The sequence below is a fragment of the Alligator mississippiensis genome, chromosome 4 (assembly GCF_030867095.1).
Source record: "Alligator mississippiensis isolate rAllMis1 chromosome 4, rAllMis1, whole genome shotgun sequence".
NCBI lineage: Eukaryota > Metazoa > Chordata > Crocodylia > Alligatoridae > Alligator > Alligator mississippiensis.
In genome coordinates this window covers 197,006,252-197,024,553 of record NC_081827.1, presented here as the reverse complement: position 1 = coordinate 197,024,553, position 18,302 = coordinate 197,006,252, and the positions used below count along the sequence as shown (strand labels likewise).

General features: G+C 42.6%; 1 protein-coding gene across 1 annotated transcript in view; it reads right to left on the bottom strand.

The window, feature by feature from the left end:
- Window positions 1-18,302, bottom strand: part of TMEFF2 (transmembrane protein with EGF like and two follistatin like domains 2) — a 228,098-nt gene that overhangs the window by 5,480 nt on the left and 204,316 nt on the right. Inside the window, exons 8-9 of the mRNA XM_019492342.2 lie at window positions 8,238-8,361; window positions 6,618-6,776 (exon numbers count right to left, since the gene is read on the bottom strand). Coding sequence (XP_019347887.1) covers window positions 6,618-6,776; window positions 8,238-8,361 — 283 coding nt within the window. The remainder of the gene's footprint in view (window positions 1-6,617; window positions 6,777-8,237; window positions 8,362-18,302) is intronic.

Genomic DNA, 18,302 nt, shown 5'->3' with positions numbered 1-18,302 from the left:
GAAGAAAGAACATACAATTTCAAAGTTGGGTTCAAAGGGTTTGATTTAGTTGGGTGAATGGTAGGCATATATTTAGATGAGTGGCACTGGTGGGGTAATAGAAGTGGACAAAAGGAGTGTTATCCGGTGAACCCAAGACATCTCAGCTCAGCAGAATAAATGTAGACAATAGGCTGGAGACAAATTGGTTGGATGCAGTGGGACTTCCTTCTAAAAGGTTCCTCTGCAATGAATTCACATAATGATGATGAAGCCATTACATCCAAGGTCAAAATGACTGAACTGAAATGTAGACATTATTATTATTAAGTGACTTGTTGGAAGGACAATTTATATATTGTGATTTTCTAATATTCTACTCTTGCTAGTTATTTGTTGATAGGAACAAAATTATGTTAAAAAGGATCCTTTTTTTTTACATTTAGGTCCCAATATCAAATTGCTTTAGTACTTCCATTGCTCAAACAAGTTATAAAGTTATAATCAGGGATCCTGGTTTTTTCTGTTAACAAAAAAAATCACAATTTTTCCATGCAAATTCTCTGATTAACAACCTCCAAATCCTCATTTTTCTGTGATTAAAATGAAATGCTACTATATACATTTGTATCAGTTGAACACAATGTTTTATTGATATATTTACAATTTTAAAGCACTTTGGAAGCTTACCAGTGCCTCAATCACTATAATAAAATAAATTCTAAATACCTAGAAAAGTTAGCATTTGGTTTCGGGTTTTTTAACCATGGAAAATCAGAACTCCCCCTGACCCCTTCACTCACCAGGATGTGGGTCCAGCTGCAGCTATCCCCTCCCCCCCTGCTTTGTGATGCTGAGCAGCCCTGATATGCCAGTGCCGTGCCCATACCATTGCCCCTCACTCTGGACTCTCAGTCCCCGCCATTCCTGCTTGTGCCCCTCACTCCCCACCCACAGTCCCCCCACTCTCCACCCAAAGCTTCCTGGCCCCCAACCCTGCCAGAGGGGGCCCCAGCTGCCAGCCCCCTGTACCCCTGAAGCAGCACCCAAACCTGGGCATGCTGCAGTGGAATAGGGTGTGGAGTCCGGTTCCTCTTCCTCCACGAGTGGAACAGCCAGAGTAGAGCCCATGGGGGGGATGGATGTGGGCTGCCTGCTGTGGGCTTGGGCTCCCCAGCCTGCTGCCCTCCCCCTGGGCCTTCCACAGCCCAGCGGGTAAGAGCTGGTGCAACACAGCAGAGCACAGCGAGGAAGATGGATGCCACCACTATGAGCCTCATGCTGCCATGGCAAAGTACCCCATACCCACCTGGCAAGAGCGGGGGGTGGCAGTGTGGAGTTGAGCCCCTTGCTGCTGCTGGGTGGGCAAGGGGCACTTTGCCAGGGCAGTGTGGGGCTCATGGCATTGATCTTCCCTGCCCTGCTCTGCCGGATCTTGCCCACTGGGCTGCAGAGGCCCTGGGGGCGACTCTGGACATGTAGCTGAACAGGGCACCAGGGTGGGGAAGAGCCCAAGTCCACAGCAGGCAGCCTGCACCCACCCTGCACACAAATCTGGGGGGCATGCGCCCACCATGTTCCCCTGGGAGTGCATGCGGCGGTGGTGAGCCAGCCACCCCGCTGATGAGCCGTCTGCCGCCCCATCCTGCTCTCTGTCCAGGCCCCATGGCCACACATTCTGGCCCTGGGCACAAGCCCCATTCACTGCCCCACCTGGGCAGCAGCTCCAGCCCCAGCTCTGCCCAACTCCCTCCCTCCCTCCCTAACTATGGGGGCCTCAGTCTCCACGCCCCCCCCCCCCGCAACTTACCTGTGGAGAGCTGCTTTCCATGTTGCTTGGTGGTCATGTGCATGTATACATGCACACATGCACATGGTGTCCCCTCCCTGACTACCCTCATTCTGTTCCCCCAACACTGTTTCTTGCATTTTTCTCTTTTAAAGAGAAAATTCATATTTTTCTCCTTAAAATGAGAAAATCCTAAGCAGCACAGCAGCAGAAAGTGATCTCGGAGTCATAGTTGACTTCAAGATGAACATGAGTCGTCAATGTGACAAAGTGATCAGTAAAGCTAACCACACTCTATGCCACATTTTCCCATTGTGAATGGAAAACATGGATCCCTGATTATAATGCAATGTGGGATCCAAGTGTATGACATATATAAAGTGTGTCTTAAGAGGCATGTCAATACCTTATAATAGGGCTGTCCAGCTGGCAGGCTGCAGACCCTGGTGGTCAACTCTCTTGCTGCTGTGTGGTGAAGAACGGGCTGGGGGTCCGCATGTTGCCTGCACTGCTCATGTGGCAAAGAGGGGATGCATGCTGCTGGTGCATCTCCTAGAAGGGCCCTCCCCACAGCATACAGACTGCAAAGTGTGTAGCCTGGAGGCTGCACGTGATACTGCATATGGCCCCCAACTGTACCAAAGTTGGACAGTCCTTTCTTATAACGTTTTTTATACTCAATGACCAGCTACGGTTGAGCAGAGGTTCTCCAGGATCCTTAACTCCAGCTAAGATTTGTGATAGTTTGAATGGAAGACCTATACTTATTTATGAACATGGCTGTTAAAACAATGTAAATGAGGAACTAGAACAAAGGCCTTCTTCCTTTTAGCTGACTGGACACACTGGAAGACTTAAGTCACTCATGGTATAATTCACAAACAGGTAAAGCACATTATCCAATCATTTCAAATAAATTTAGTTATTTTCATAAATAAGGTATTATAACTAAACATTACAATGGACTAAAAATAAAAAGCATTAAGGGAAACGGCTGAGAGTCATCATAACATTGAACCATACCTTTATATTTCCCCATCGTCTTTCAACTATACATTCAGACTCTTTTTTGCTTAGTCTCTCTTTAGTTGGGTACTCTTTTAAGTACCTTACTCTGAGCTCAGACCTGTCCTTGTGGCTCATTGTTACTCCTTCCTTCAGTTGGATTTGAGGGCACTTTGTACTTGCAGGAATGGGCCTCTGTGCTTTAGAAAGCACCACATACGTTTGTGGTACAGAATGATTTTTATATTAACAATTAGCAAAAAGAAGAGATAAAGATGATGATAAATAAGAATAGTGATGCTTAAATGGCACAAGTGCTATTTTGGATATTGAGAGCCAAATCCTCTACTACTCCAAATTGATGAAGCTGAACTGACATTATCAGCAGAATATTTGGCCACAAGCAAGTCTAAATCATTCAAGTTTAGTTATATTTTTATACCATTGGAATGGCCTGGGATTCAGCTGGATACACTCAAATTTTCTAAATCATACTAGTGCAAAACATGAAGTTCCATGCAGGTTTGTAGCCAGAACACTTTGAAGTTGTGACTACAGGCCCTTTTTCTTCAGACACTGAAGTTCTTGTTTTAGTTTAGAAAATGTAACTCCAACTTTTATGTTAGGTTACAACAGGGGTGGGCAAAATATGGCCTGTGGGCTGCATCTGGCTTACCAGGCCATTCTATCTGGCCCATGGGGCCCCTAAAAAATTTAGAAAATGAATATTTATCTGCTCTTGCCTGCCTGTCACAGATGACAGGAGCCAGGGGCAGTAGGACCCTGGGGAAGCTGGTAGCAGGACTAAGCAGCTCAGCAGCAAGGCCCGCCCAGCCCCGCCCCCTGCAACTGGAAGCCTCTGCCTAGAAGAGACTTCTGGCCTGTGACTGTGGGGCTGTTCACCGCCTCCCTCTACCACAGAGGGAAACTCAGATAAGAGTATCCAGCTGAACTCCCCACTGCCTGTAGCTGCCATTTCTCCACTTTCCTGCCTGCTGCCGGCCGCTCCAGGACCACGTAGCTCCTGGCTCCATTACCGGACTGCGGGAGCACGGGGCCTGTGCTGGTACCCCTGGACCAGGAGCAGGAGGGTGTGTGTGTGTACAGGGAGGGAGGGACAGTGTGTGTGTGTGTTTGTAGGATAAGCCCCACATGCACACCCCACCATACACATTCACCCACACTGCCTATCGCACTGCCATACACACAAACCCCCACACCCACACCCCCTCATACATCCCAGCCAACCTCCCCCAACACACTGCCCCACAAACCCCATACCCACCTACACCCCCATATCCACACATACAGACACATGCTCCCTCACCCTGCACACCCCACACCTATCCCCCCCACAAACCCACAGCCCCCCACAAACCTATACCCGCCCCCCCATGCCCCCACCCCCCCACAATATACAAGCGTAAGACTTCTTTTTAAGTTATTATACAATCACCTCTATGTACACTACACAAACACATATAAATCAGGACAAAAAGATTTTTTGATATTAAATTAAGGAACGCTGTAGATGTTCACTTTTTACAATATAATTTGGTATTTTTCTGGTTCTGAGATGGCAGAACCCCTTGATAAAAGGAGTACTTTCAGGGGCCGGGGGGGGTCGTCTGGTGGCAAAGGTCAGGGGTTAGGGGGTGGGACTTCCTATCACAAGATGGTGACCATGGGGCGGGGCACCTGTCAAGGGGGTGGGCTACCCGTGTGGCCCTTGACAGCTTATCAAAACTCGGTAAGCACCCCTCGCCCAAAATAATTACCTGCCCCTGTGTTAGAAGAATATTTTGTTATTATGAGGCAAAATAATGCCTGGAGCCTTTGTTGGAAGGGTGGCATATAAATCCAATAAATAAATAAATACATAAACACATGCATTAAGCAGATTAGAAAGTGTAAGGAAAAGATAACATGTGTTTAAAATATCAGTGGGGTATGGTAGCTACACTGCAGTACCATAAAACCTAGAGTAATTCTGTTATGTAGCAAGGATTCATATAAAGCATATCGTTTCCTCTTTTCATTCACTATACCCTGCTTTATTGCCTGTAGTTGACAAAACTAGAGTTATTTGAAGAAAATGATGTAGAGCATTTTTCAATCTATCCATTACTTTTCCATTTCCTTTTTTAATATACACTGTATGTTTGGTTGTTTGAATTATCTCCATGTTCTCTGAAAGCCACTTCAATATAATCCATTGCCTCTTCTGGCATGTACTGTTGAGGGTAAACTTGATGGACTCAACTTGGCCAGAAAGCAGCTCAGAGCCCCAGCAGATGATTTTGTTTTATGCCTTTAGGCCAGTGGAAGATTTATGAATCATTTTTTGTCTCTTTCTAGGAGCAAATGCTGCACTTGTCTGCTAACCAGAGAATGCAACACAGATAGTGAGATATATTAGAGGTTTTATTTTCTATGGAGATATGATATCTGGTTTTTATTTTCTTGTCTTTTTAAGAGGAATTTATTTCTAAACAATATGATTTATTGGTAGAGCTGTGAAGGGGCTGAATGAGTTTCACCTTGTGATTTCTGAGAAAAGCCTGGAGAAGCTTGGAAGCTAGAGCTCACTCTGAACCCTTCCAGAACTAATAAAAGTGGTTCAGTGACAGAGTACAGTAGCACTTGTAGGAATGAAAGGAACTGCATTTTCCCCCCTCCACCACCTATGGGGGACAGTTTCCACGCTAATAAACCCTTCCTTTTTATTTACCAAAAATACTTGGTACGCTTAGATATTTTTCTAGGTCTCCATCCAAGACAGAACTTAACAGAAGTGCATAATTTTAAGCACATGAACAGTCTTATTGATAAAAATAATTTCAGTAGGAGCATGTGGCCCTTTTCAGGGGGCTTAGGTCAAACTGTGGACATGTAGCTAAAGCAAAAGCCACCAGACCTGTTTCAGAGTGACCACAAAGTGAACCCTTGCTGATGTTACAACTGCTACATTCAACAAAATGTTCAAAATAATTAACCTGTCCAGCTGAAGACATAATATCCTCAATTTAGATGAAGCAAAACATCTAGCAGGAAGCAGCTTGCAAGAAGTCCTTGATGTGTATAATTGAAACACAGTACTTTGTAGTTGTAGCATAATAATTTAGCATAAATAGTGACTGCTGTTACCCAGTGTATCAGATATAGTCTGTGGTATAATAAGTACACTTTTGGTAGAAAAAACAAAAAAGCAGTTTTGTTAGATAAGACCATAAAATGAGGAGAAAGAAAACAGGACAGCATTAAGAAGAAATCCTCTGTTCAGTTTCACAGGGACATAAATCCTAGCTAATTGACACCTGCAATAACCATAGAAGCATGGGCTGTGTCAGGCTCCCAGGGTCTCAGTAAGAGGAAAAAAAACCTGAATTAGCCAATCAAGCATGCTTGTTAGAGGTAAGGGGCTTGATCAGAAGAAAATTTAGAGGGAACACAGGAAGTCCCAGCATACTAAAGTGCTTAGCTGGATTGAGGATATAGTGATGGGCTCTTAAGAAATATATGTGCAAGTTGAATTAGCTTTAAAGTGACTGTTGCACCAGTTGCCTCATTTATATTCTGCTTATTTATATAAACAATATTTTGTCCAAGCAACTGAATATGGCATATGAAAATTCATTTGCCGTATGTGCTGGGGCCCCACAGTCTGATTAAACTGGTACAGAACATACAGTCATAATAATAAAAAAGCACAATTCTTTTCTTTAGTTCAGTGAATTAAATAGGCTTTGTTATCAGCATCACTGTAGTAACCAATGTAATCAATGAATATAGTAAGTAAAAACAAAAGTAATTTTCTTTATATTGTAAAAAGATAGATACTGACCTTGTAATACAAAGGACTACAACACAGATGATAGCAATCTGGATAGTCCCAATCACAGCTGCTATTAAGACATACTGAAATCGTACTGGACCTGGAACCACATATAAAACGCTGTAGTCTTTTTTTTCACAGTGTTGTCCAGTGTAGCCCGCATCACATCTGGAATAAAAGATGTTTACCCAGTAACTTATAGTACTATGTCAATTTTAGAAAGGGCCTGGACTATACTTCAGAATAGATTTTAAGATGTAAATGCTTAATTGATTTGTTGGCTTAGATCCTTAATAAGTACATTAGTGAAGATACTGTGCTGTAGATCTAAGTGTTGGCCCTTACTTCAATGATGCTCTAACCTGCTAATGGCACCAGGTACCTTTGTGAAGCCTGAGATCATGCGGGTCAAGGGGAACCCAATCCAGTCCTGGTGTCAGCAAGTTAGCAAGAGGGAAAAGTGGTACCCCGACCTTTCCAGATGTTTAAAGGATTGGGTTTATATTCTGCAATCCAAACTCAGTTTAGAACTCCCTGAGCATTGGGATAATAATCTATTTAGTGTCACACATAGCCCATGAATTGTACTTCTCCATTTATGGGGAAAAGAGACATACAGCTCTAGACTCTTACGCAGCTTACTCAGTAAACAAGTAAAGAGCAATCATTCTAGGCTCCATGTGCAATGCAATTGGGTGGCTCTACAAATGGAGACATACGGCATCTCCCCACAAACGAGAATGTACATTTCCCTGGGGACAACTAGCAGCAGCACGTATTTGTGTCACTGCTAGTTGTCCCCAGGCATGCTGTTGTATGTGCACTCTGGCGTGCAGCAAATTGCCCTAGGCAGCATAGGAGAGGCTGGAGCCAGCACCTGGGCTGACCCCAGCATCCTGTCCTGGAGTCCGCCCAGGGCAGCAGCAGCAGCAGCAGTGATCCAGGTGCATGGAGCCTGGCTGGCAGCCAAGCTGGCCAGGCTCCAATTTTGGGCAGTGCATGCTGCAGCCATGTGCACCATGCTGCTTTTTTCTGGCACAAATTTTAACACTGAAATCTCCCAGTGTCAAAATAAACCACTGCACTGCAAATTAGCAATGTGGCAAATGTGTGTATGTGCAGCATGTGCAGTTTGAGGCGCTGCAGCCGGGTTTGCGGCACCGCAAACCTGCATGTGTGCACCCATGTGGATGTGCCCATAATGTACAGTTTTGTCCTGCCTTCTTTATTCTGCAGAAAGGATTATCCTGCATAAGTAGCCCTCTTTATCCTGCATAAATTCTTCCTTGTCAGTGCACTATCTTGCTACAAGTCCAGCAATAACACCCATTGGATACCATTGCTCTTGTTGGTGCATTTTTTAGAAATATTTAAACATTAGGCCACTGAATTGAATGTTTTTGAAGGTTGTTAAATGCTTTTATAATCAATTAACATTGTGAATAATTCAGTACAGACAGTTCTGCTACATAAATTGGGACCTTGTTGCATAATTTAGGTCTAACGTAATTCACAGTACAAGGGGCCTTAGCTAGAATTTATTTTTCTTACTGCATCTAGATTATGCATATTAACAAGTCTGCCTCCTCTGCTTATTTATCATCATCTGTTCAGTAACGAGAGTGTTACCTGCAAGAAGGTTCCAGCATATTGGTAGAGTGCTCACACTTCCCATGCATGCAGAAGCCGTTATAGTGTTCTGGACAAGGGATGTAGATCCCTCTGGCACTTTCTTCCAATTTATTTGCATTCTCTGTGAACACAGGTGAAAAGAACATTAACCTGAAAATGCATTGTGAGGTGAAGTGAGAAGAAACAGTGTGTTAAGAGCTCAATGTAAAATATAGAAAAAATTCAAAAGAGCAAGATGTGAAAGATTCTGATTTATGCGTAAGAAAAAGAACTATGGGAATGATTTTCACCTTAAAACAGGTACTTAATCAGAAATATTAGATAGGAATAAAATATAGATACAGGGCTTTGTCAGCTGTTTTGCTGTTCTTTTGCATACATAATTCCTAATAAGTTCTTGCAGTAAGACTCAATTTTACTATTAAAAAATAATAATACAGCCCAATGATAAGATATCCCAAGGAAAATGTCTAAGACGTTTAATCATTTGGTTTTTTTTTTTAAACCTCTTTCCAAGACTCCTCCAGAGATAGGAAGAATCTGGCTTTCCAGAAAAAGTATTGTATTAAGCAGGGCTGTACATTCAGTGTAAGGAAAGATAGTTTTGTTATTAAAGCACTGGCATATGTTTCTGGAAATTTGGATTTATATTCCCAACTCTGACACCAACCTGCCATGTGAAACTTGGCATGTCACTTGCTGACTCTGTGCCTCAGATTCCATGTATGCAAAATGGGGTATCAATCCTTATCATCACTCCCTATGAGGTGTTCTGCCACTAATTTGTTTAATGCTTGTAGAGTGCCTGGAGATCCTTGGATGTGAAGTGATGCATCATTATATATTATCTCACAGTATGCACATGTATTTTTCCAGCAGCATTAAATGGGCACTGAGCATGTGAATCAAAGAAAATATTTATCCCTATGTAGTAAGTAAATTGAAGGCTCAGAATGATATTTAGGTTTAAATGGATCTATGTTTAACAGTTACATAATGCGTTGAAATGCCTAAGTACCATCTGCAATATCCTCACATTCATTTTGTAGAACATCAAGTTGTTAATTACCCTTGATAAGTACATTCAAAGCCCTCCTATCTGGGTTAGGGATTGTGCAGCCTACTTCACAGGTTTTTTTGCTTAGTCTTGGTTCTGTGGAGTGTGTCAGACTGTCTGTCCCTATAATGGGTGTGAAGAGGGAGAGTGCTCAGTGCATCTTCTCCCAGTGCTCCCCATGCAAATACCAGACACAATCACAGTCTCTACACGAGGTTGAGACCACTGCCTGTTTTGCTTTAGGCCCAACGAGACCGGACAGCAAAGGGACAAATCACTCCAAAGGGGCAGGAGAACAGCTCAATCCCAGGGTTTTGTTATAGGGTAGGTGAACCTGAGTCAGCAGAAAGGAGGAAGGTGCTGCAACATGTTGAAAATGGTGGCAATTTTCCCCCCCCAAAACTCGTCGGGCTTTTTGTAGCTGAAAAACAGCAGGTTATCAAAACCAAAACTGTGAAAAGGATGAGTTTTGATACAGTCCTACTTTGAAAACACCTTGGAAAAAAATTTGAACTTGCCTTAACAGTTCCATTTGTTTTTAAACTCAAAAACAGCTTTTTTAGGTTGAAATTTAAGTGAACTTATAAGGTTTTAATTAAACATTTCCAAATTATCAAAACAAACTGGTGATTTACATAATTGTTTTATTGGTTTTTCATTGTCTCAAGACAGAAGAAGTATTTTGAAATATCAAAAATACTCACAGGATAGGAAAATAATTTCCTGCTCAGTTCTAAGAATAAACAATTAGCAGGGTGAACATGCTTTCCAATGCACAAGCTGGCCTCTTAGCAAACAAATCAGTCCAATTTCTTTCTTTCTGTATCTTTCTGTTTTCAAATGTCATATTGTTCCATTTTTTTCCAGTTCCATTCTGATCTATGATAATATAATTTCCAAAGATATTTAAAAATACTTTGCTAATATTTCTACTACTATTTTTGCTATTAAAGGTGAATAAAAAAAAATATATTTTTTCATGACAGACATCTGATATAATGTGATGCTGAGAGAAATAAATTGAAGCAATGGCACAAAGTCTATGGGTTGACGAGAGGTAAAGCATTGCTGGACCTGGTACTGGTGAAAGGGAATGACATAGTCAGTGACCTAAGAATCAGTGGAAAACTGGGTGATAGTGACCATGCGCTGATCACCTTTACTATCCATTGCAAAGCTGGCAAGTCAGTCAGCAATCCTGAAGTCCTCAACTTCAGGAAAGCTAACTTTCACAAGCTCAGGAGGCTTGTTGTCGAGGCCCTACGGGACCACAGCTCGACAGGAAGAGGAGTCCAAGAGTGGTTGCTCCTCAAGGGAGTGATCCTGACAGCACAAGGGATGGCCATCCCATCTCAGAGGAAGGGTAGCAAAAGGGCTCAGAAAAGTCCTTGGCTCAGCAGGGAAATTGAGGACCTCCTATGCCTCAAAAGAGAGGAAGGATGGAAGGTTGGAATTACCACCAAGGAGGAGTACTCCTCTGTACCTGCAGGGAGTGGATCAGGAAAGCCAAGGCTGCAACCGAGCTCCATCTGGCTTCACATATCAAGGACAACAAAAAGTCCTTTTTCAGATATGTAGGGAGTTGGAAAAAAAGCAAAGGTAACATTAGACCCCTGCTGAATCAAACGGGACAGCTGATAACCGACACCCAGGGAAAGGCCAACCTTCTTAATGGGTACTTTGTGCTGGTCTTTCATCTGCCCAAAGGTACCGCCCTGCCTAGCATGATGCAGGACAGCCAGGGTGAGGGTGTATTTATCCCCAGCATTGGTGTTGATCTAGTAAAAGATCATCTTGAGAGGCTGGACACCTTCAAGTCAGCTGGTCCTGACAGATTACAGCCTAGGGCACTCAAGGAGCTGGCAGGTGTCATAGCCCAACCACTGGCAAAAATATTCGAAAACTCATGATGCCCAGGTGGAGTACCTGAAGACTGGAAGAAGGCCAATGTGGTACCCAGTAGATCCTGGGAATTACAGGCCAATCAGCCTGACCTCAATCCCTGGTAAGAGTCTCGAGAAAATTATCAAGGAGACCCTTCTAGATAAGCTGGTTGAAGGCAACAAACATCCTGAGGGATGGCCAGCACAGGTTTGTCGTAGGTAGGTCTTGCCTGACCAATCTCATCTCCTTCTATGACCAGGTGACGTATCACCTGGACAACGGAGAAGAGATTATATCTGGACCTTAAAAAAGCCTTTGATCTGGTGTCCCATGACCTCCTCGTGGAAAAATTGGTCAACTGCAGTCTCGGCTACACCACAGTCCAATGGCTGGGAAATTGGCTCCATGGTTGGACCCAGAGGGTAGTGGTTGATGGCAGCGAATCATTATGGTGCTCTGTGACCAGTGGCGTCCCTGAAGGCTCTGTTCTTGGACTGGTACTCTTTAACATCTTTATCAATGATGTGGACATTGATGTCAGAAGCGCACTGGCTATGTTCACTGATGACACTAAACTTTGGGGCATAGTGACCACACCTGAGGACAGGCTAGTGTTCCAGGCTGACTTGGATAAACTTAGTAAGTGGGTGGACAGAAACCTGATGACATTCAATACCGATAAATGTAAGGTACTCCACCTTGGGAAACCCCCCCCCACAGCTTACTTACAGGCTTGGAAGTGCTACGCTTGCTAGCACCACTGCTGAAAGAGACTTGGGGGTCACGATTGACCACAAGACGAACGTGAGCCACCAATATGACGTCGCAGCTGGTAAAGCAAACAAAACCCTGGCTAGCATCTATAGATGCTTCTCAAGTAAATCTTAGGATGTCATCCTCCTGTTGTACTCAGCCTTGGTGAGGCTGCAGCTGGAGTACTGCTTCCAGTTCTGGGCTCCGCAATTCAAGAAGGATGTCAACAAGCTTGAGAGAGTCCAGAGGGGAGCCATGTGCATGCTCAGAGGGCAAGAGAATAGCCTTATGAAGAGAGGTTGAGAGCCATGGGACTCTTCAGTCTGGAAAAGTGCAGGCTCAGGGGGGACCTGGTGGCTGCTTATAAGTACATAAGGGGTGTTCATCAGGATCTGGAAGAGCATCTGTTCACCAGAGCGCCCCAAGGAAAAACAAGGACTAACTGTCATAAACTCCTACAAGACTGGACATAAGAAAACATTTCTTTACTGTCTGAGCCCTCAAGACCTGGAATTTCTTTATTGTCCAAGCCCCACAGGCTCCCTCCAGAAGTGGTGTAGGCACCTACTCTGGACTCATTCAAGAAATGCTTGGATGCTTATCTTGCTGGGATCCTTTGACCCTAGCTGACTTCCTGTTCCTGGGGCAGGGGGCTGGATTTGATGATCTTCCAGGTCCCTTCCAGCCCTACCATCTATGAAATCTATGAAAGGACTTGCATTTTCTGAGCATGGTCTCTAAATTTTATACAACCATGATCATGCATATTTAGTATTAGGCATGTTTAGGAATTATCCAGCATCTAGGAAAAGCATCTGTGTCAGATCCAAGACAAAGTTTTCATAGTGCATTTCTTTCCTATTGCTGCTATCCAAGGAGAATTCTGTGGGTCTGTAACATGTGGTCACAGTGCTGTTATAGAGTCCATATGTTTAACTAGACAAGGCAACATTGTATAAAACTGGAATGAATGATCAAACTGTAATATTACTACAAGGTGCTGATCCCTCTTTTACAGGTAGGCCTGTACAAAGATGTAATGGAATATGGGGCTAAATTTCCTCTCCTTTAAAAATGGAACGGAATGGTATAGAAAGGAAAGGAAAGGAAAGGAACAAACAAGAACAGCCATAAAGTGAGAGAGATGGAGGAGAGAAAGAACGGGAGACACAACAACAAGCTCTTGAGGCTGATAGCAAAACAGTTTTGCTTTCTCTAGCCTAAGGAAGAAATTTGCAGCAACTTGAAAATGGCTGAAACAAGGTACCCCAAATACAGGAAGTTTGGGTACAACATTTGGTTAGTGCACAATATCTACCCTCCAAAAGCTTTCAAAGGCTTCCACCTAGCAGAATAATGTATTTATTACTTCAGTCAGTGGTGATGAGGGAAGTAACACCACTGCAATAAGCAGCCTTAGCTTCCTGGCAACATGTAAGGTATGGGTAGTTCCTATCAGAGGATGTTGTGGGGAATATTCCTACTTTGCTAGCTACCTTTCACTGTGACACAAACATATTTTAATTACAAGTCTGTCTACAGAATGCTGGTCTTAAGCCATCACTGGTTAGGTATCTGTGAATGGGCTGCTAGTGATGGCATGTTTTGGGATATAAGATATCATGATGAATGGTTATAACTTCTCTCTCTTGGGGAAAAATGTGGCCAAAATGGGTTCACAAGGGAATTACTCCAAAAGATTCCTTTGTGAACTTTCTTTTAGTCAGCCATGTCTCTCATTCTAAAACAAAGGTGTCAGTAGAGGGTACAGCTGGTCTGGTGCTAAATATAGTTGTGTTTCTTCTAAATTCAAGGTTCAATCACTTTTAGCAACATCTGTATCTTCTCATTGCTAATATCCATCATTTATATTTGGAAATTCACGTATTGGTGATAATACTACGTAGTCTAACAATCTTTGTTAGACTCCCTGAATGAAGAAGCACAGAATAGTAGGGCTGTGTGAAGCTTCGGTTGCTGATTCGATTCAGTGAAGATTCGGGCTGATTCAGCAGCCGAATCTCCGAATCCGAATGAAATCAAGACACCCTTTAATGTCTCTGAAGAGAATTGGAACCCTCCAAATTGATTTGGAGAGATTCAACAATTCGGACATAGACACAGCTTTAAATGTTTTTTCTACATACCTCAAGGTACCAGGTGACTCTTGAATGCTGAGATGGTGGGGCAGATGGGGTGTCCCATGGGAGTGCGAGGGGGAGGTCCCTTGTGTGTTCAGCGGTGAACCTAGAAGTGGATCAGAAGCACTTCCGGTCCACTTCTGGGTCCGCTGCAGAGTGCGCGGGGGAACCTCCCCGCCACCCAGCTTGGCAACTGGTGCTTCCTGGGCCTGGGGGGGGGCACCCAGGGTCCCCCTCTGGTTGATCACTGAGCGCAGGGGGGGGGGGGGGGGCGGCACAGGTCCCCCATGCGCTCGGCGGCGGACCCAGAAGTGGATTGGAAGTAGTATGGCCAGATCGCTGATCCTCTGAATCAGCATCGAATCTTCAGATTCAGATTAAGCTGAATTGAATCAGGACAGCGATCCAAATCAATGAATTGAATCACTGTCCCCTGAATTGGGCCGAACCTGAATTGAATATGGACTACTTTGCACTCCCTTACAGAACAGCCTTCTGAATCTCAGGGCTAGGGACAGACATTATGCATAAACCAGTTTAAGTGATTAGAAACTGGCTTAAACCTGTAATAGAACAGATGTTCAGTGCACATAAACCAGTTTATCTCAGATGCTTTGCAGCCCTGGGCAGGGCTGTCTGCTCCAGAGCAGTGGTGGTGTTGCCCCTCTGCTCCCTAGATGGAGCTCCAGCTGAGACAGCAGGTATAGCAGGGTCTGTCGGGCTTCCCCTTCTCCCCCTCCCCCTCAACTCCACAGTACGGACTGTAGCCAGCATGTGGTATGCTAGCTAATGCTGACAGGTATCTATGTAAAGCAGACTGGACAAAGGCAGACAGGACAGTGTCCACTTAGGGCTTTTTGGAGCTAATCAACAGGTCATCTGGTAATGTTTCTCTGTTCCTTCCTTGGAAACAGTTTTTTAAGAAGAACTAATGAGAGAGGCTTTTGTTTTCTTCATGGGGTGCTAAATGTTGTGTTATCAACTCCCTGCTGGCTCCCTTGCTGGTCAGGATCAGAGAGAGGCGGGGAACCCCTCCCTAATTAGTGTGTCCTGCTGGGGCCTGGCAACACGCTGCCTCAGCTCAGCACTATGGAAGGGAAGGGAGCACCCTTCCCCCTGGCTTCCAGCCTGAGCCACTGCAGGCATGTGCCTGTATTTTCTCAGTCCAGAGAAAATAGGGATGTCTGTGCACTTGAAAATGGGTTCAGCCTAGATAGGGTAGACTAACCTGCAAAGATTGATCCAATTCATGTTCAGGCTTTTTTAATGTCTGTCCCTACCCTTGGGGCCGGTAAGGGGCCTGTTTTGTGTCCTGGGTCACTGAAATACCACAAGGCTCCCTAGTCCCCTCTGATTTGTTGGCAGGGCTATACTGTCAGGATCACAAGTGGGTCATATATGGGAAATCTCTTAAACAGGATAGCAGTGCACTTCATAGTGCTGAAAAAGAACTTAGTCTTCATTACCTCTAGCACACTACCCACCTAGCCTGTAATGCATGGCCAGATATAACCTGAGCCAAAAAGAACTGGTAAATCCTTACATTGATACTGCCACAATGAAGAATGCTTAATTGGATAAAAAATGGAAGAGCTCAAGATTTATTAATGCTCCATGCAATGCTTTATTTTTTAATCCGGGTAGGAGGAGACCATGAAATTTAGAAATGCATTGTCTACTGTCCATCCTGTTGTTTGGAGTTTTCTCTAAAGCAGTTAGATATTAAACTCTTTAGATTTCTTTTTTTTTTTTTTTATCTTATCAAGTATATAGCTACAGAATGGTAGAAAACCTCATTTTTAGTGGGATCTGCAGTTTAAATTGGTCTGAAGACAAAACACTATCCTGAACATGATGAAAGCAGGGTTTTTAGACAATTTAACAAATTTTCCAACATTTTGTACCCCAACCACTAAACTTCTGCATGGGAAGAATATTTTTCTTTCCTCACAAAATTGATTATATGATTGATATTTACAAATTTTAAAATTGTGCAAGCTTAATCCAAGAATAAAGTTCTACTAAAAAAATCTTTCATTATGAATTGATGAGTGACAAAAAAAAAAATCACTGCAAGGTGTGGTTTTTAATTTTAATAATTTCTATTCTAAATTCTGATGCTGCCTTTACTGCTGTAATATCATAGCATTTTCTGGCTTCTTCTCATTGCTTATATGCTTCTGCTCATATAAAGCAATGAGACTAACTACTCTACTATATGTCCCATTTAGTGTACATCATTCAGCAATAATTAGTGGAACAATGCCCATAATGCAAAGGCAATTCCTATAGTAATAGGGTAGGCAAGAAAATTATTTAGATGACTGATGAGATTAAAGAGATCTTCTGATGCTCAAGGCAAAACAGGTCACTAAGCTTCACATGAACAGAAATAAAAGTTTTTTCCCCCTTTGTGTAATTTTGGATTATTCAAAAAAACAGTATTTTGGCATATATTCTATACTAATCAGATTATAGTATCACTAGACTGTGGAGTTTATCACCAATCTCATATCTACAGAGAGCAAATCTTACATTTAAAGTAGTACTTATTTTTTCTGGCATAATATATAATTATTCACAGAGTAATATTAAAGATAATGAGTTCAAAGTTAATCAAACTGCAGTAATATTAAGCTTGCTAGCTCATCTTCAAATATCAATCTCACTATATCCTTATTGGACAATTGTGTGTAAAAAAAATTTTAATCAAAATCATGGAGTTCATGCTATTTCTAATCTTTAGAGGTTTAGATAAAAGAGTAAGATAGACGCCTTAAAGCCTAAGGACAAAAAATTGGTAGAATCAATAATTTCTTTCTTTGAACAAGTATAATTCCTAACATTCTGGAAGTGTCTTGATTTTTTATTTTGAACAGAAACCCCTTCCCCCAATCCTGTCTTATTATTATAAGAAGTTAGAAACCAGGTTTCTTTTGGAAAATGCCATTTTAATTAAACTATTTAAAAAAGGATCACTTTTTGATGGTATTTTCCATGAAATCTTGAAATAAAATGTTGTTTTGAAATTAAAAAAATGATTTGGAATGATATGTAATGTTTCACTTTTAAATAATTTTAAACTTATTTCACAACTTTAGTTGCAATAAAGTATAATATGAGATATCATCTTAGATCATACGATATTATGTGGCCAATACTGCTGACATGTCATAATAAGATTTGATATCCACATGAGATATAATAGTAAAATGTTTTATTTTATTTTTAAAAATATTGAGGGCAGATGCTATGAGTACAGATTGAAATATCTTATCTTCTTCTTTTTAAAAGTATCTTCTGTTAGTGTGGTAATGAAACAACCTGACACTTTCACATCTTCAACAAGAAAAGATAAGCACTGAAAGTACTATTTTGCGGAGCTGCTGTTTTCAGTATCTGTGTGTTATTCTGAAATATTTTTCCTAGAAATCATTTTTTACAAGCAGGAGACATTTGGTCTAAAGGCTAAAAGAAGATGAAGTGACAGCTTCAACAGGAGAGCTTGGGAGTGCCCCCCTCTAAACTAGATTATAGTGCTGAGGTTACTGTTTTGGGATGTGAAAGATGTAGGTTTGAATCCCCCCCACAAGCAATGGAAGAACTGAACTGGGATCTTCCATCGCCTGCATGAGGTGTCTAATCACTAAGCTATTGTATAAAACAAGGCAGCAGGTCCTCAGTCTGCTGTGTTTTTTTCTTTTCTTTTTTTTAAGGGTGATCTCTGCTCTGTTTTTGAAAGAAATGACTGACTTGCATAAGGAGAGGGTTCAGGGTTGTGAATCCTGAGTAGAGGCAAGAAAATTCCTTGCAGCCTGCAGTTAGGTGCCTAATTCCAGGAGCAAAACAGAGTTAAAGAGCCTTCTCTCCAGCCTTTTCTATTGGCTAGCTTAAGCAGGTACTGGCTCAGTATGCTTGCTGGATGTTATGAAATCCAGTTTTTAAGTCTCTAGCTCTCCCCAGGCATTATATAAGAGACTAACTCAGGGCTGTGGATTCCACTACAGGGGCCCATAAGAGTCAGGTTCTGCAATACTCAGTGTTAGAGTGCCTAAGTTCCTTTACACACCAGCCATTAATTTCTCCTGTGCTTCAGTTTCTTATTTCTATGAGATACCTTCTCGCCTCACTGAAGCATGGTGAGCATAAAGAAATGAAAGATAGTGAATGGCATAAATATTGGCTGGGGGAGAGGGGGAGGCATGCACTGGGAGAGGCATAAAGAAA